Source organism: Castor canadensis, chromosome 15 (assembly GCF_047511655.1).
Source record: "Castor canadensis chromosome 15, mCasCan1.hap1v2, whole genome shotgun sequence".
NCBI classification, from domain to species: domain Eukaryota; kingdom Metazoa; phylum Chordata; class Mammalia; order Rodentia; family Castoridae; genus Castor; species Castor canadensis.
Window position 1 is genome coordinate 98,098,950 of NC_133400.1, and position 19,129 is coordinate 98,118,078.

A 19,129-nucleotide genomic window follows, 5' to 3' on the forward strand; every position below is an offset into this window, starting at 1 on the left:
TTAGCATTAGGTGAGTATTCAGTACCTTTTCCACTGTGGAGGCTTGAGGCGAGCATTAAATGAAGTCATCGGCAAAGCCTCATCCAAAAAGGATGCTTGAAGAAAAACAGTCTGTGAGTCAGTCACATATTGTTAACAAGAGCGTAGGAATTTAACTTACAATTGACTTACTACATGGATTTTGATGGAAGTTTTATCTTTGAAACGCCACTATAGTTATGTTATTTCAGGTATAACTAGATCTTAGGCATTCTTGTTTATGGTACTACACTTTTCACCTGAATCAACTAGGAAACAGATTTTTTTCACTAACTTTTTTTAAGTTTTGTATTCCCATAGAAAAACCCCCAGGTACATTGAATTTGGAAAGTCACTGGTATAGTGCAGCCAGCTTGTGCACTTCTTTGTAATGGTTGTGTTTCAGTGCAGCAGTTTCTCAGGCACCGCAGTTGCATTTAGGAATCACTGATGATCACTTGTACATGTTTCTCACCTGCCCTTCCTTTCATGTAGTGGACGAAGGAGGGTGGCAGCATGGCTCTTCTGTGGCAGTTGCCACCGTCATGTGTTCAGGACAGAGATGGCCTGGCTGTAGGTTAAGTGAATGAGCATTGTTCCTTATCAGCATTTCAAGTTGGAAATCCTTACCGTAGACTTTGTTAACTGTGACGTAGAACGTGAAATGAATGGTACTCCATGACGACAGTGGCTTTGGTGTAACTAGCAAGTGCCACGACTGGGAGATCACAGAAACGCAGTTCTCAAAGTGCTTCACCGCATCAGCTTGTGCCATGGAGCTCCAGAAAAACGGTTCTTGCCACACAGGGTGGTGCCTACCTGCCATCCAGCACTTGGGAGGTGGCGGGAGGAGGGCTGCAAGTGCAGGCCAGCCTGGGCTACACAGCAAGACACTGTCTCAAAAAAACATGCGGGGAGGGGGTGGCTTGGTGCTGCAGCACTTGCCTGCCATTAGTTCTCGGTACCGTGAAAAAAAAAACAAAAAAAGGCAGCTCTTGGTATCTGGGATCCTGTAAGAGTAGAAGAAATTTAGCCAGGTGCCGGTGGCTCATGCCTATAATCCTAGCTACTCAGGAGGCAGAGACCAGGAGGATCATGGTTCGAAGCCAGCCCAGGCATAGTTCTAGAGACCCTATCTTGAAATAACCCATCACAAAAAGGGCTGATGGAGTGGCTCAAGGTGTAGGCCCTGAGTTCAAGCCCCAGTACCACAAAAAAAAAAAAAAAAAGCAATTTAAATTTAAACAATTCTGAAAATCAACTGAGTTCCTACTTTAGGAAGAATATAAACATTACTACAAGTCTAATAAGTCAGTTGAAAAGATCCGCTTGATTTTTTGCTTAACTACATGTCATATGTACTCATAAATTTTTAGTCAAAATAATTGAACTAGGGCAACTGTCATTTTAATTGTGCTTAAGAAATATAAGTCACTCATGGAAATTAGTATCTGTTTTTCATATGACTCATTTTCATTATTCCTTTATGTAACCACTAATACTAGAATTTGTGACATTTAATAAAGAAGTAACCTCATATTATCTATATTTTAATTAGACTAGAAAGCAGTGCGAAAATTTTCAACTCCACATTTGATTATTTTTCTTTTTATTCCTCCTTCTCATAGTAATCAAAGCAAAGAAGCTTTCATTGACTGGGCACGGTATGACGACTCACAGGATCACTTTTGTGAACTTGATGGTAATAAAATCAATTAATAATTCCATGATTTTAGCTTTAGCCTTTATCCGACATTTAATCAGTGAAATTATAATTGAATTACAGCTTCCACATAGGATTTTGGTGTGTAGATCTTATGCATAATGGAATTTCTTGAGAGCCTCTGAAGCCCTGTGTAAGTGCCTTAAATACAGTATTTCTGATCTTTACAGCTGCCTTAGTAGGTGCTTATTATCTCATATCTGAGAGAACTGAGTTTCATAGAGGCTAAATAATTTGTCCAAGACCCCATAATAGCAAAAGGCTGATCTGAGTCCAAAACGTGTGTTCTTCCCATAATAATCTGCCATCTCCTTTGGACGTTCAGATAAGCCTCCTGGCTGTAGTCTGTGAACATAATATAAGAATGCTTGCACTAGATTTGCTGGAGGTCTCAACAAAGTCTCGTAAAGATGCCCTCAGTTTCCCCTGGAAGTATATGTGGCCAGCAGAGTAACTGCCATGTCCTACAACAGAAGAAAGTTGCAGTGACTCAAAATGTCTCTTCTCTAGGAAAATAGTTTCAAAGAACCGTGCTTTGTATGCTGAGCTCGTTCATTGGGCCTCTTGTCACCTTTACCTTGCATTGTTAAACTTTTGGTGATGGAAAGAATCGGGTTCAAGCTGTACAGTTGGATATGGACAGCAGAGATTTCTCAGCTCCTGAAGGATCTGTAGTGACAGCACTGTTCTGTAAAGGTTTGAAAGTCTCCACTGGGGGAGTTGTACTGCTGACCCATGCTGTAGTGGAGAAAGCACCAGGGGCTTACTCTGTAGCATGATCAAGAACTCTGGGGATGGCGTGTTGCCATGGTTTATGTCGTGTCAGCAGGGACATTTTTAAGAACTCTGAGTTCCTTTGGGTATTGGATCTACCAATAGACAATTAATGAATTATCCCCATTGGTATTTAGAATTGACTAAAGTTTTATCAGACCAAGCCATGTGCCTAAGTTTTATGCTTGCTAAACTGTTAAACCTTTTATTGTTCTTTGGTTATCATTCTAATTAAACTTGAGTGCCCAACACTAGTCACTTCTTTCCAATTTCTCATTTTACCTGTTCAAATAAAGTTTTAAAAGATTATGCTTATTTAACAAACTTTCAGATTAATAAAACATTCCTGTGAATATATATTACCTTCATAATTAGTAGGTAGTTCACTAAAAATACTACTCAATTACTATAAATAAGTTGGTGTGCTCAGTCACTTGTCATCAATAGGAGATGTTAGGCGTTTTTGAAGATTGGTTTCTTAAATTGTAAAAATCGCAAAGGAAGACATGGTTTATGAGGATTGATATAAAGTCATTCTTTAAGATTTTGAGGGCTGGGATGTAGCTTGGTGGTACAGTGCTTGCCTAGCATTCCTGAGGCCCTGGGTTCGATCCCAGCACCAAAAAAGAAAAAGACAAAAAAGAAAAAAGATTTTCAGAATAGTATATTTAAAATTATTAGGATTTTTAATACTTTATATAGTTCTTATGCATATAAAACCATGTTACTTACTAATTTTATTACCACAGCTTTTATGTGTCACAGTGATTTATACCTTCAATTTTTTTCATTACTGCCAGGGCACTTTAGAATCATTGCTTAGTTATTCCCGTTATCTACTTTCAGTGGATTAAAACTAAAACCTAAAGAATAATAAACCCCAGTTTATTAGGAAAAACACCCATGTGCCTCTCTTCTCTGCTGGTTTGTTGCTGGCATTGTCTCTACTTGAATGGAAGATGATCCCTGCAGATCACACAATAGTTTCTAAATAATTCATCAGTTACTGCTTTGTCTGTTTTATTGTCTTTATTCATGGCTTACTTCCTCCTCTGGTTCATGTTTCTGCTCCAGTGTCACCTCGTCAGAGATGCCCGCTCCCATGTCCCTGTGAAAAATAGCCAGTATCACTCTTGGACCACCCCTTCCCCACTAACAACTACCTGACCACCGTGTGTGGCATTTCGTTTCCTTTATGGGTTTGTTGTCTGCCTCCTTCAACTAGACTGTGAGCTACTTTCTTGGCTCCTTACGGTATTCTTAGTGCCTAGGATGGTCCTGGACATAGGAGGTGCCTAATATTTTCTGAATGTGGTTCACAAACAGCCTAAATTAGCACGACAGCTCTTTATTTTCATGTTTCCTCTGAAAACATGTTCACTAATAAGTTTAAAATGCTGTTTAAAACAGCAGTTTTTAAGTCTAGCTGCATGTCAGATTTTTTTTTTGTGAACTTTATGAGCGAGTGAGTAGTAGTTTATGGAGGAGGATTGGTGATGGAGGGCCGTAGGCTCAATCTGAAGCTCACAGCATAATGTTTTAAGTCTGCACCATAAGTAGAAAGTCTGCATCCTGAGCTGACCCCTGCTACATTGTTTTGAGAGAGATTTGGCTGAGGGTCAGGGCAGTGTCTAGCACACTAGAAAATGTGGCGTGACCTCATAGCACTAACATTAAATTAGGTCAGGGAAAAGAGGTCAGTTTGGAAAAATGTAGACTCAAGGAAGAGAAAAACACTTTACAATTTGGTGTCTTCCCAGAAATAGGACTAAGGGAATATCTGATCCATCACAGTCTTTGACCAGCATGTCAGAGAGCTTTGTTGCAGCTTTGTAAAGGGAGGGAGAAGGCATAGTGGGGGTATAAAAAGAATGACCCGAATGGACCAATGTAGAGAAGTGACAGCTTAGGATCAAGCCAACACAGATCAGTGCCATAGGTGACCCCAGGGAAGGTTGGGCTGCAGCACTGCTATGTTCCCCTCACATACTGCTCACTCTGGATATCATGAAGTCCTTGGAACATAGGTCAAAGGTCAACAAGTTTTTCCAGAAAATGGACAGATAGGAAATATTTCAGGTGTTATGGACCCTATGGTCTCTGCAGTGACCATGCAAGCCTGCCGATATAGTGTGAAAGCTTCACAAAAACAAATGAACATTGCCATGTTCCAAGAAAACCACCTTTACCAAAATCAGCAATGGTCCAGATTTAGCCTGTGAAAATAGCTCATATAGATTAACAAACCCACCCTTCACGACTTGAAAAAATGTTCAAAGATTTTAAAAGTTAAAAAAAAAGGAAACCATTAAGGGAGTAAACATTAAGAACACTGAGAGTGTAAGTTTTACCTAAGGAAGTAGTTATATAATTGATTATACTCTTAAAAATTTTAGCTTCCTTAAAATATATGTTGAGGACTGTGTGTGGTATGCACACCTGTATTTCCAGCTAATTAGGAGGCAGAGACAGGATGATCTTGATATGAGGCTATCTCAGTCAAAAAGTTAGTGATACCTTATCTCAAAAGCAACCAGGCATGTTGGTTCACACTTGTAATCCCAGCTACTCAGAAGGTGGAGGCAGGAGGATCACCGTTTGAGACCAGCCCAGGAAAAGTTAGTGTGAGACACTGTCTGAAAAACAAATTAAAAGCAAAAGATAAAAACTGGCAAAGTAGTAGAGCCTTGGCATAGCAAGCTTAATACCCAGAGTTCAAACCCCAGTACCAAAAGTGGAAAAAGAAAATAATGTATAATCATTACACTTTCATATCAGAATTAGGTTTTTCTTTATTGATTGTTGACCTGGCTTTGTGTAGAGAGAAGAGGGGTACAAGTCCAGTTGCACAGTCCTAGCCTACCCTGTACATGTGTGGTCTGCATGTGCACACACAGGACGTATTCGATAGATGTGTACACTTGTATGCATTAGAGAATCCATTTATAATATGTTCAGTAATATTTGTGAAGTTTATATAATGCAGTCAAATTTTGCAAATGAATTTAAGAATAGCTCAAGTTGCAAATACATAACTGAGAAATTAAATCATGAATTTTAAAACATTGTTTACTAAAAACTACACTTTTTTTTTTTGACAATAGCTGAGGATTGAGCCTCTCATATGCCAGTCAAGTGCTTCTACTACTGAGCTACCTTCCTGACCCTAAAAGCCATATTTTTAATAAATTAAGATTTGGACTCAGGGCCTTGTACTTGCCAGACAGGTGCTCTGCTGCTTGAACCATTCCCCCAGCCCTTTTCGCTTTTGCTCATTTCGAGATAGGGTTTTACATTTATGCCAAGGCTGGTCTAGACCTTGATCCTCCTACTTATGCCACCTGCCTTCCTGGGATAACAGACGTGCACCACAATGCCCGGCTTCTTATTGGTTGAGATGAGCTCTTGCTGTTTTGCCCAGGTTGGCTTTGAACTGAGATCCTCCTGAGTAGTTAAGATTATAGATGTGAGCTACTGTACCCAGTCCAAGCTTTTGCTTTTAAATTAAGATTTTTAAAAATTTGTTTTTAAGTCCTGAATCAGTCTACATCCTTTACTTGGACAATTTTTGTCTGTCCAACTGTAAGTTAAGTGTTTCCTGTGCCTCATTGATACAGTGGAATATGTTTATGATTCTCAGGCTAGAAATAGAGTCACTGTCATGTAAAAATTACGTTCCGTCATCGGTAGTTATGTGCAACCCGGCTTAATGGTGACGTGTGGTTACATTTGTACTGTTCCCACACTGAGACAGTCACAGTAATTCCTGGAAGGTTTAGATGGCAGTGCCCATTTCCTCTTAGCATTATGGGTGATGTCAAACTGGGTCACGGAATGTTCTGTGAATGTTCACTGATAGGAAATACCCTATCAGCTAAGGAGAGAAGAGGGGCATTTAATGGCCACATTTGGCCCCTGTTTTCATCCAGGTTTATATGCACGACTGACTCATTTCTGCCGCAAAGCAGTAAGCAATAGGCCGGGCCTAACACCAGCACTCACGTGTCTCCTGTGAGACCACACACTTGTGTCGTCAAGTGCCCCAGTACTGTTTCCCTTGGAGGTGAAGGGGTGTGAGCCTCACAATCAAGACCACCTTCCTTTATATTTTGTGTGTCTCAGAGACCTCTATAAAATGTCCAAATAGTGCACATCGACCTAGTAATACTCATTTGGGTTTGAGAAGAAAAAAGCACTTCAGTTTGTTCAAATTGGTAAAAACAAATTAGTAATGTAAAAATTTTAAATTTAGAGAATTGTATAGCTCTGAATAATTAGACTTGGCTTACAGAGTTATTGAGCTAATTACTTTGTAAATCCAAATAGAGAATAACAAGAAAAAAATTTCTTTGAAACAGTGCTGCTATGCAGCCCAGTCTAGCTTCAAATCACCATCTTCTTACCTCAGCCTCCCTTGTGCTGGGATTACAGATGTGAACCACAACACCCAGGAATCTCTATCTTTAATATAAAATATCTTAACAAAATACTGGAGCTGTGCCTCGAGTGGTAGAGCATGTGCCTAGCAAGTGGGAAGCCCTGAGTTCAAACCCCAGTACCATTAAAAAAATTTTAACAATGTGAATGTGTCCAAGCCTGTGTTTACAAAGACAGATATTTAAAGACAGCACACGTGCTATAAAAGCAGGACTTTGACAGTAGGGTTTTTATCCCTTGGTGGTAGAACTAAGATGCTGAGGAGTGTCGCATGTTTTAAAATCACTGAGCACAAATCGCAGGTCAAGTCTGCTCATAACCACTCTCCCCTTTCCGTTGGAGCTTACCTGAAGAGCAGAGCACTTCTCTAGCTTGTGTGCACGTGCGTGCGTCTCCTGCTTGCTTTGCAATGCTAAGGAAGCTCTGTGTAATGGTGACCCACAGTTAGCTTCTCCAGTTTCTTTCCCGAGCAGATGAGAGGTCTCCAGCCGCCCAGTACGTGGACCTGCTGCTGAACCCGGAGCGATACACTGGCTACAAGGGGTCCTCGGCATGGCGAGTGTGGAACAGCATCTACGAGGAGAACTGTTTCAAGTAATGGGGTCAGGGGAGGGGGCATTTGTCTGTATGGGTAAAAGGATTTGTAAAGTCAAGCCATTTTATGTTTGGGTTTTGTGATCTCTTTCAGGCCTCGATCTGTGTATCGTCCTTTAAATCCTCTGGCTCCTGGCCGAGGTGAGGTTTTTTTTTTTTTTTAAATACATTCTCATGCTTTAAAGACTGTTTATATCTTTGTAACTCAACTTCCTAAGGAAAAAATTTCACCTATAAGATTAGTCATTGTTACGTGCCAAGATTTCTGTTCATGTCTTCTACAATTACTGTCATTTATTGATGCTGCCATGTGCCAGCCTGTAGAGTAGGAGCTCTAAGTAGCATGAATTAGGTCAGGTGAGTAATGCAAACATACGCAGGTGCCCTGTCCTGCCCCACACTGGGGCGTCAGAGGAGTTGTGTTCAGAGCTCGTGATTGAGGAGTGACTTTGTGTCTGTTAACTATTGAACCAGTGGCCTTTAAGATTATTTTCATTGCTTTCTAACATTTTATGGTTTGTGTAAAACGTAAAAATCTTGTGCTCTTTGGCCTTTATTAGGAAACCTTGTTTGCAGGATGACTATTTCCTCATCAGGATTCATGATAAAATGAATAGTTCAACAAACAGATTTAACCCTGTGTTAAAAATAAGTAGGATTGGAATCTCAACTGTGCAGAAGACTTCCTAAAATCTTTTCTCTTGCTTCCTCTTTTAGGTGAAGATAATGGTGAGTTGAAACTCTTGTGTTTGTTAATTTTTCCTCCTCTAATTCAAAGAAAATGCTTATCCTAACTTTTTTCCAGAAAATGGCTATCAGTGAGTGATGACCAAAAATAAGATTATTAAAAATAATATAAAGTTTTCCTGTGTTAAATGCATAAAGACCGTTTCACCCAAATGTTTAGTATAGAAACCTGGTTCATGTTCCAAGTCCCTCCCTTTCTGGCTGCTAAAATCTGCTTGAGTCATGTGGAGATGAAAGGTGCTACACTGTTATGGCTCTAGTCACCATGCTGCACAGCAGGTCCCTGGACCAGTCCTTTTATGGAACTGAAGTCCTGTCTCCTCCGACCACCATCTCCTCCACTCCACCAACAGTTCTTAACACGTTCATACACACATGTTCTAGCCATTCATCTTTCTGAGGAGTTACCTTCAAAATTAGGGGCTTTTAAAATTACCCTTTGAAATTTAGTCATAGATAATTAAAGAAATACACCTACTTTTATTGGCTTTGGAAAAATGGAATAATTATAATGTAATTTTTGTGTTGGTTATCATTCACTCTTCTTATTAACAGAAGCAAATTTAAGATCATTAACTGCTCCCATGCTTTTGGATACTTAAACTTTCAATGAATAAAATTTTCATCATATTTACACTGAAATGCTTTCTCACATTTTTAATAATCAAAAATATCATCTGGCTAGGCGAGGTGGCTCACCCTATAATCCTAGCTATTCAGGAGGCTGAGATTGGGCAGATCAAGGTTCAAGGCTAGACTGTGCAAAGAGTTTGTGAGAACTGGGCTGGCAGAGTGGTTCAAGTCATACAGCGCCTGCCTAGCAAATATGAGGCCCTGAGTTCAAACCTCAGGACCGCCAAAAAAAGTTTGTGAGACCCCATCTCCACAGAAAAACCTCAGTGTGGTGGTATACACCTGTCATCCCAGCTATGACAGGAAGAATAAATAGGATCATGGTCCAGGTCAACCCAGGGATAAAGCAAGACCCTATCTCAAAAATAACCAGAGCATAATGGGCTGGGGGCGTGGCTTAAGTGGGTAGAGCACCTGCCTAACAAGCATAAGGCCCTGAGTTCAAACCCCAGTACCACTAAAAACAAAAAAATACATCTATAAATATATACAGATGATACACACACACACACATATGTATACATATATATACAGATTGTTTATATATGTATATATATATGTATCTCCACAAATGATATATGTCATCCATAAGAACATTCTCCAGAGTTACTTAAACTACCTACGGTCTTTATTTTCTAGAAGCATATGCCTGTTTTACCATTCACCTGAAGCACAAGACATTCTAGAGATAGTCCCTAAACTGTCATAATGAGTATTTTATAAACTAGTTCATCCTAGTTTATAAATTAACATTTAAAATGTTTTGAGCCAATTCTTTTTCTCTTTTTTTAGGAGAATCATTCTACACATGGCTGGAAGGTAAACATGTCTGTGTTAATGTTTATGGCGCTGGATCAGAAGATCCTGGTTTTTGTGCTCCAAATGGAAAAATCCAAGCAGAGCACATGGAAAGGGTGAGGTAGGATAGCTTTTTTGAGAAAAGGGAAGTCACCTGTTCTGCCAGGTGAGAAAAGGGAGGAAAAAGGGGGTGCAGGTGGAGTCTGCTGGCAGAGAGAGCGTGCTTTTTTTAGGTGCCTGTAAAACCTACACTACTCCATGGGAAGGCAGGCCCAGGAGGTTCCCACCCAATAGTGAAGGGCTGGGAAGGGGCAGGGCGGTTCCCAGCCAGGTGAGGGACGTCTGGGCCATCCCCAGGCAACCTGCTTGAGCCCCAGACTTTTCCTACTTCTAGCCTGCCTCATTAACTTTGTTGTTTTTTGGTTTAAAAAAAAAATTGACTTATTTAGTATATTTTTGTAAATCTTAGGATTTTATAACTTTAAAAACTAATTTTGACAATATTTGACAGAAAATAACATACACTTTAGTCTGCTATATTTTGGGACACAATTATGTAAAAATTAGCGCTCTATAAATACGCAGGCCAGATTCTGTCCTCAGGATTTCCTAACTGGTTCCCCAGTCTTACTCATTCTGTATGTAGTGTTCATCCACACTGCTTTTCTAGTGACTGGTAAACAAGTCTGGTTTTAAAGCGACATGTTCCCTTGGAAGGAAATACTTTTTGTATATAAAATGAGGGAAGACAAACTGAATTCAGATGATTCTAGACCTGTATGCTCATATTGACATGGCCTAAACTTGTCTAATTACAAGATAAAGCAATATAGATCCCAATGAATTCGATACTTTGACATTCCTGTGTTTCCAGCTTTGAAAATATAAAACATTTTCAATGGAAAGCTGAGATGTTCTAGGGTTTGAGCAGCTGAATTTAACAGCTGCATACATGATGATTTTGAAAGTTTGCTTTACCATTTTCTGTTAGTGGAAGATAAGGAAGCTGAATGACAGAGGAGACCTGGTGTTTCATAGCTGGAACATTGTAGGAAACAGTTCACTGAGCAGTCAGTTCTGTTTTGTTTGTTAATTGGCCATGTTGTCTTACGAACATAATTGCCCTTTGTTTTTAATGAACTGTGTACATAGCAGTCATTATTAAAGTGAACATTATTACTGTGCCTGTAAAATAGCTTGAGAACCTCCAAACAATTTTGCTACAGTACAGATACCTCTCTTATGAGAAAAAATATATATAAACATGTTTTTGTCAGTGTCCCATAATTCCATTGCAGAAAATTAATCTGAATGAAACTAAATCTAGAAGAAGCAAAAAACCACTTCCTAAAGTGGGTAGTTGGATTTGCTCTGCATTGTTACAACTAGGAGTTAGTTGGTGGATTTTGCCTACTAACTAGGAGTGAGTGGGTCAGCTCTGGCAGGTGTTACTTCAGAGCAAGACAGAAGCCTTGTATAGTCAGAGACACATGCATCCGGCAGCAGACTGGCCAGAGAAGCTCTCCAGCAATTTCCTGCTGAGAGCTCTTGTATCTTACTGGTGCAGTTAGTTGGTACCTCTCTCTTTGTTACCTTTTAGCTTGGGGTTAACTCGTTTGCCCAACTCATGGTACGTTTGTACTCCACCTTCCTCATTTATCACCTGTCTTCCTCCAGTTTGTCAGTTTGAGGGCTTTGTGAACTTTCCAAATGAGAACTTCCTCCTGGCCTTCCAAGTCCTGCTTTTCATGAATTTTTTGCTCAGATTGGCCTTGAACCAAGATCCTGGAGATCTCAGCCTCCTGCATTGCTAGGATCACAGACCTGAGCCACCACACGACTGTCCGAATCGTCATCTGAGTGTTCATATGTCATCCCTTGATTCATTTTTAATGTCCTTAAATCTTAACATCAAAATAATCTCCTTGACTGAATATTTGTTATCTAAATGGCATGATTTCTTTCTCAATATTTTTCTGAGCAGGTTTGTGTCTGGAGAAGAGAGTCTTCTATAAGCTTATATCAGGACTTCATGCCAGTATCAATTTACATCTGTGCGCAAATTACCTTTTGGAAGGTAACCAGGTGTTTGGGTGGAGATCTTGCCTTCTGTTACAGTGTCAGAATTGTTGGGGAGAATGCATATTCTTTAGAGTGCAAAAACCCTCTTACTACAAATGTAATGCTCCTCTCTTTCTCTTCAGAAACCTGGGGTAAACCTAGCTGGGGACCTAACATCAAAGAGTTTAAACGTCGCTTTGACCCTGTGGAAACCAAGGGAGAAGGGCCGAGAAGGCTCAGGAACCTGTACTTCCTGTACTTGATCGAGCTCCGAGCTTTGTCAAAGGTGGCCCCTTACTTTGAGCGTGCAATTGTCGATCTTTATACTGGGAATGTGGAAGAAGACACAAACACCAAGACCCTTCTGCTGAGCATCTTTCAGGATACAAAGTGAGGGTCTGCCATCAACACTCAAAGTTCTTCCACCCTGTTCAGATAGGTGGCGCTAGAAGTGTAGCAAAAGCCGACCCTAATCTAGAGCAAAGGAGGAGTGGAGCTGAGAAGGCACGGTGGTCAGTACAAGAGCATCTTAAAATACGGCCAAAGATCCTGACTGTAAAGCTGGGAAGCAGGGAGTTACACACTTGAGAATAGCCTAGATTGTAATATATGACTTAAAATCGCATGTAGAATCAAGTTTAATGCTACCTTAATGGTTTTATACCAATTTCATACTCACCAAGTTATAATTTAAATTTAGATGGTATCATGTATGTGTTAGCATTGTGATGGGTGCTTAAGGGAGCATTTGCCTTACCTTCCAGAATGTAACTTTGTAAAACATGCTTAGTCTGTAATATTTAAGTTTACTGGTTGTTAATATGGGCATGGAGGGAAAGTTAGATAAAGAAGTGCTTAAATTAGCTGGAGGTGTGGCTCAAGTGGTAGAGTGCCTGCCTAGCAAGCATAGGACCTGATTTCAAATGCCACTATCACAAAAAAAATTCTTCAAGTGCTTAAATTAGCTGGGCGTAGTGGTTTACTGCCAATATCCCAGCTACTGAGGAGGCAGAGATCATGAAGATTTGCTGCTCAAGGCCAGCCTGAGCAAAGTTGGTGAGATCCCATCTCAACAAATAAGCTGGGTGTTGATGGTACCTACTTATGGTCCCAGCTGTGTGGGAGGCTGTAGGTAGGTGGATCATGGTCTAGGCCTGCCCCAGGTAAAAATGTGAGACCCTATCTAAAATACATAAAGGTAAAAAGGGCTGGAGATGTGGTTTAAGTGACAGAGTGCCGGCTTAGCAAACACAGGCCCTGAGTTCACTCTTCAGTACTACGAAAGAAGTGCTTAAATAATGTACTAAATTTTAAAGGAATGTTAAGACTTACATATTTTTCATATAGGTCATTTTAGATGTTTGGATTATTTTATCACATAATTTCTTTAAAACGTTACAATCCTATGAATTACAAAGACATATTTACCTTGCTTTTATTTAGTTTATATGTGAGCTGTTTGTTACCTATGCTATAAGTAAAAAATGAATTTTAAATATTTGTAGGGCTAGAAAATTCTACCAAAGCTGTATACAGAGTACTTGGATTTTTCATTTGTGACTTATTATTATACTGTCATTTCATCAGGTCCTTTCCTATGCACTTTGATGAAAAATCCATGTTTGCAGGTGACAAAAAGGGGGCCAAATCATTAAAGGTAAACAGTTGTTGATTGGGGCAGGGTGGGAGCCGTTATTGGTTGTGTTTTAATTCTGTTCGTGTAACCCTTTTCCTGACAGTTTTCTCAAATTAGTGCAATTGGATTAGTATGGATTGATTAGCACCTGTGACAGACATAGTGTGGAATGACTTAAGAACTGACCGGCTTTCTGACTTAGGCCCACACAGAGCAAACCAGAAGTAAATGACACAGGAGATAGAGAGATTTAGCACTGGTATATGTGCATATCAAATGGAAGCCACAGTTAACTTCCTTAAAAGCAAAGATAGTGGTCAGTGGTGCTACAAAGTGCTGGCCATGCCTGCAATCCCAGCTGCTCAGGGTGTAGAGATAGGATGATTGTGGTGGAGGCTGACCAGGCAAAAAGTACAAAGCTGTCTCAGAAGATGAAAGGACTGGGGCCGGCCCTGAGTTCCATCCCCAAGTATCATTCACTTTCAGGAACCTCGCAGTGCATATTTTGGGGGTTGGCATAAAGTAGCCCTCAATGAAAAGCTTGTTGAATTAATGTACAGCATGAATGTGATACATTTTCATTAATATCAGTTTTTGGTTTTTGATTTTCTTTTTTTTGGTGATGGGGGGGCAGTACTCAGATTTCAACTCAGGGCTTTACACAGGCAGGCACGCTGCTGCTTGTGCCACACCCTCAGCCCTTTTTGCTCTGATTATTTTAGAGATAGGGTCTCACTTTTTGTCCAGGCCTAACTGGACCACAATCATCCTATTTTAAGCTTCAGGTTATTGCTGGGATGGCAGGTGCATGGTACCACACCCAGCTTTTTTCCATTGACATGGGGTCTCACAAACATTTTTTAGTCCTCACTGTCCTAGAACTGAGATCCTTCTAATCTCAGCCTCCAACATAGTTTGGGATGATAGTCATGGACCACTGTCTCCAGCTGTTGGTTGAGATAGAGTCTCGTGAAGTTTTGCCTGGGCTGATCTTGAACTATGATCTTCCTGATTTCAGCCTCCCAAATAACTTAGGATGCCAGGTGTGTGCCACCACACCTAGCTGTTGATGGAGAATGGGATCTCACGAACTTTTGCCTAGGCTGGCCTCAAACTGCAGTCCTCCTGATCTCAGCCTCCCAAGTAGCTAAGATTGCAGGCATGAGCCACTAGCACTGACTCCGGTTTTGAGTTTTAAAACAGTTTCAGCTGGGCTCAGTGGTGCATGCCTGTCAGCTACTCTGATTATAGCCTGGAGCCACCACATCCAGCTCTAGTGTCACTTATTTTAATGGACTATGTTATGCTGAAGGCAGAAATTGGAAAGATCACAGTTCAAAGCCAGCCCAGGCAAAAAAGTTGCAAGACCCCATCTCAACCAATAAAAGCTGGGTGTTGTGGCGTGCACCTGTCATCCCAGCTATGTGGAAAGGGTAAATAGGATGATCACAGTCCCAGCCAGCCTGGGTATAAGTGCAACATCCCATCCCAAAATAACAGTCAAAAAGGGCTGGGGCCATATATGGCTCAAGTGGTAGAGTGCCTGCCTAGCAAGGGCAAGGCTCTGAGTTCAAACCCCAGTACTGTAAAAAAGAAAATAAAAAACCTCAAAAATGAACAGAGTCTTGTTATGTAGCCTCGGCTGGCTTTGAACTCATGATCTTCCTGTCTCAGCCTTCCTAGTGCTGAGATTATAGCCTGGAGCCACCACATCCAGCTCTAGTGTCACTTATTTTAATGGACTATGTTATGCTGTACAAATTTGAATACTTTTCTTTATATTGTTGAAAAACACAGCTCTCTCATTTATAAACTTCCAAACTTGTATTTCTTATAATTCAGCAACATGCAACTTAATTTTTAATATCTGATTTAATATTTTCTGCATGGTAGGAGGAATTCCGGTTACATTTCAAGAATATCTCCCGAATTATGGACTGCGTTGGGTGTGACAAGTGCAGATTATGGGGGAAACTACAGGTATGTGAATCTTTATTAATATTAACCTTAAGTCTTCCCACTGAGTTCAAGATTTTTATTTAAAAAAAGTCCTCATTGTTTATTGAATCAGAGTTTAGAAACAGGCAGATCCAGGATTTGAGGTGTAGCTCAAGTGGCAGTCCACGACCCTGAGTTCCAGCCCTAGTGCTGCAAAAAAAGAAAAGAAATAGGCATATCCAAAGTGTGATTTTTTTTTTCTGTTTTATTGATGAAAAGGTAAATATTACTAAACATGTTATATGTGAGCATTTCTTTATATTCTATGTTAATGATTTTAGTTTTATTATATCTTGGTACAATCTCAGATTCATTTCTGAAGTCAAATTTTATATATGTAAGGCAAGTGCCGGTGGCTCACACCTATAATTCTAGTTATCTGGGAGGCTGAGATCAGGAGGATCAAGGTTTGATGCCAGGCCAGGCAAAATAGTTCGTGAGACCCCATCTTTAAAATAACCGTGGATGGAGGCATGGTTCAATCAGTAGAGCACCTGCTTTGCAAATGTGAAGCTCTGAGTTCAAAGCCCAATCCCACAAAAAAAAAAAAAAAAGAATTTTATCTATGTATGTAAAAGGTAAAATCTAATTATATATATAAATCTTAGATATCACATGTTGGTCCCTGAGCAGCCTTAAAGAGAAGGTCATCTAGTCACAAGACACAACAGTTCTTGAGGACAGGCTCATTACACTGAGTGTTCAGTGTAAGAATTGTTTAATGGGGTGTTCTTTTTGGTTTGGTTTTTTTTTTTTTTTTTTTTGGCTGCACTGGGATTGAACTTTGCTAGGCAGGGCGCTCTCTACCACTTGAGCCACTCCACCAATCACTTAGAAAGAAAATAAGAATTTCCTTACAAAGATGATAATAATAAAATTATTATTTTTGTTTGTTTTTGAGGCATGGTCTTGCTGTGTAGCCCAGACTAGCCTGGAATTCTCCATCCTTCTGCTTCTACCTCCTTAATGCTGGGATGACAGTCATGTGACCCCATCCCCCAGACAGAATTATTTTAATGGAGTTTATGCTAAAATTAAAATGGAGAGATTATTAAGTGCGGTTATCTCTAACAGTCTCTGAGTTTTTAATTGCTGGGGCTGAGGGTATATCTCAATGCTAGAGCACTTGCCTACCACCCCTGAGACCTGGGTTCAATCCCAAACACTGCAAAAAAACAACAAAACTTTCAAGATTACAAATGGAACATTGTAGTCCTGCTGTGATACTTTTAAGGTTAAAAACAAATATTTTAGTAATTTGGAATAGTCTGAGTCCAACAAGGAGAGACTGTTGAGGTTTCCTTCAGAGCCTTGCTGACTGTGTTTTGTGCATAACCTGTAAGGGAAATGGATTTAACCTTGTGGGGAGGAGCTCAGTTCATGTGAGTTTCCTGACCAGCATCACAGTGGCTGAGCAGTCCTTTAAGTCTCTATGGTAGCAATTATCATAGAATGTTCTTAATTGTAAGTTTACCAATGTCTCCTTTAGACTCAGGGCTTAGGAACTGCCTTGAAGATACTATTCTCTGAAAAAGAAATCCAAAAGCTTCCGGAGAACAGTCCATCTAAAGGCTTCCAGCTTACTCGGCAGGAAATAGTTGCTCTTTTAAATGCTTTCGGAAGGTAAGAACCATCTGCACAACGATGAATTAACTCCTGAAGGTTTCAAAAGAGTGCGAAGATCATCTTGTCTGCTAAACTGGTTTGGTTTGTAGACAAAAAGATAAAATTATGCAGGACCTCCTGGTACCAACCTGTAATCCTAGTTCCCAGCACCCTGGAGGCTGAGGCAGGAGGACCTTGAGTTGGAGAACAGCCTTGGCTAGATAGTGAGACCCTGTCTTTGAAAAAATGATAAAATTATTATGTTACACCTGTACTCACTTTGCTTAGAGTGGTCTCAAGGCTAGAAAGTCAGTTTCTTTGTAGGTCATAGGAAAAATACATTTCTGGTTGCCAGTATTTCTCGATTTGCCTCCTCAATTTTGTGAAAAATATTCTAGTAGTCTTCTGGCTGCACCTCATTCAGTACATTAGTAGGAGTAAGGAAAACGTGGTCAAGAATGTGATCAAAGAACTGAGGCCAATAGGAAAAGGGGACCAGGAACTAGAGAAAAGGTTAGATCAAAAAGAATTAACCTAGAAGGTAACACCCACGCATAAGAAATTAATGTGAGTCAACTCCCTGTACGGCTATCCTTATCTCAACCAGCAAAAACCCTTGTTCTTTCCTATTATTGCTTATACTCTCTCTACAACAAAATTAGAGATAAGGGCAAAATAGTTTCTGCTGGGTATTGAGGGGGTGGGGAGGAGAGGGAGGGGGCGGAGTGGGTGGTAAGGGAGGGGGTGGGGGCAGGGGGGAGAAATGACCCAAGCCTTGTATGCACATATGAATAATAAAACAATAAAAACAAAACAAAAAAATGTGATCAAAGAAAGAAACGAAGCCCCTCAAATGCTGTGTTGTGTGAGCTGAGGAGTCCTTTCCTTCATTTTACCCCCATTTCTTTCTGGTTACACACATGTAGTTTGCTTATACCACAGATGGTTTCGGAAATCATTTGAATCTGCCTGCACAAGTACATGCAGTGCCAGCTGACCAGAGAATACAGAACAGAGGGCAAGAAATAACACTGCTGCCTTGGAGAATCAGGGCAGAAAGTCAGATCAGAGGTCTATAACAAGGACCAAGTGATACCGTGTTAATATGCCTTGTAAATTAGAAGCAGTTAACTTAAAAATAGGCTAATTAGGGAGGGGAGAGAAATGACCCAAACACTGTATGCACATATGAATAAAAATAATAAATAAATAAATAAATAAAATAGTCTAATTATACCATTTCCATCCTCCCTGAATTTAAAGATGATTGTGTAAGTTGAAATTTGAAACAGAAGATTCTATTTCATGACAAAGTCCACGCACTTAGGAGGCCTGTAGAAAGGGAGGTAATAGAGGAAACTGAATGAAATGTAAATTATTTTAAATGGAGCTGGAATGAAAAAAGAGTTTAACTAATTTAAACATATATTAAGTACAAATATTAAACTGAGAAGAATTAACCGAACATTTCATCAGAATTTCTGTATCTCAGCAGCACATCCTCATAGCTTAGGTTCTCTATCTCGAGCGGTTCCCCGTGCTGCTGCCTAGAGAGGGTGGAACCTCCTTGCTGCTTGGATCCTACCCATGATCCTACCCATGGTTCCCTACCTGGGAAAATACTTGGTTTATTTGAGCCTAAATACTTACGTACTATGTAAAACCAGGGCTCCCTCCTTCTTTCTAGCGTATTTTTAATGTCTGTTGAGCTCAGAACATCTCCGACCAAATCCTAAGCTCTCAATAAAAGGTAACTTTTCAAATTGCTTGATACTGCGTATCACATCACTCTGGGTTGGAGCAGAGAAACATTGGACTTTTATCACCCCAGAACCGTACATAAGGAGAACTGAGCCTATGTAATTTATGTGTGAACTCGTGCTTCGCATCCCAGAGTTTTACATCTGGGCCTGGGCTGTGGAGCTGTTTGTTCAGTCAGTCAGTCAGTCAGTCAGTGCATCAGTGATTACTCACAGAACACCATAAATGAAGAAGCATGCCAGGAGCAGAGAGGGACTCCATAAGAGACAGTCTTTGCCTTCAAGGAGCCAGCAACATAAAGTAAATTAGTGTTTGGGGAGCAATGAGAGTGGGGTGGCCATGTG

At 40.2% G+C, this 19,129-nt stretch overlaps 1 protein-coding gene and 1 long non-coding RNA gene across 6 annotated transcripts in view; one reads left to right on the plus strand and one right to left on the minus strand.

Moving 5' to 3' along the window:
• Ero1b (endoplasmic reticulum oxidoreductase 1 beta) overlaps positions 1-19,129 on the plus strand; it is a 44,050-nt gene that overhangs the window by 21,758 nt on the left and 3,163 nt on the right. For 3 of the 5 annotated variants that reach the window (XM_074056824.1, XM_020157464.2, XM_074056825.1), the window contains 10 exons: positions 1,647-1,720; positions 7,426-7,546; positions 7,641-7,687; positions 8,264-8,275; positions 9,719-9,745; positions 11,709-11,801; positions 11,929-12,175; positions 13,373-13,442; positions 15,315-15,401; positions 16,909-17,042. In XM_074056824.1, coding sequence (XP_073912925.1) covers positions 1,647-1,720; positions 7,426-7,546; positions 7,641-7,687; positions 8,264-8,275; positions 9,719-9,745; positions 11,709-11,801; positions 11,929-12,175; positions 13,373-13,442; positions 15,315-15,401; positions 16,909-17,042 — 912 coding nt within the window. Of the gene's footprint in view, positions 1-1,646; positions 1,721-7,425; positions 7,547-7,640; positions 7,688-8,263; positions 8,276-9,718; positions 9,746-11,708; positions 11,802-11,928; positions 12,176-13,372; positions 13,443-15,314; positions 15,402-16,908; positions 17,183-19,129 lie in introns of those variants that run through there. The other 2 variants (XR_012442206.1, XM_020157466.2) reach the window with 2 other exon arrangements.
• LOC141417560 (uncharacterized) lies at positions 15,607-17,738 on the minus strand. The gene is made up of 2 exons (XR_012442207.1): positions 17,174-17,738; positions 15,607-17,075 (listed from the first exon to the last, which is right to left on the minus strand). It is a non-coding gene; the product is annotated as an uncharacterized lncRNA (long non-coding RNA).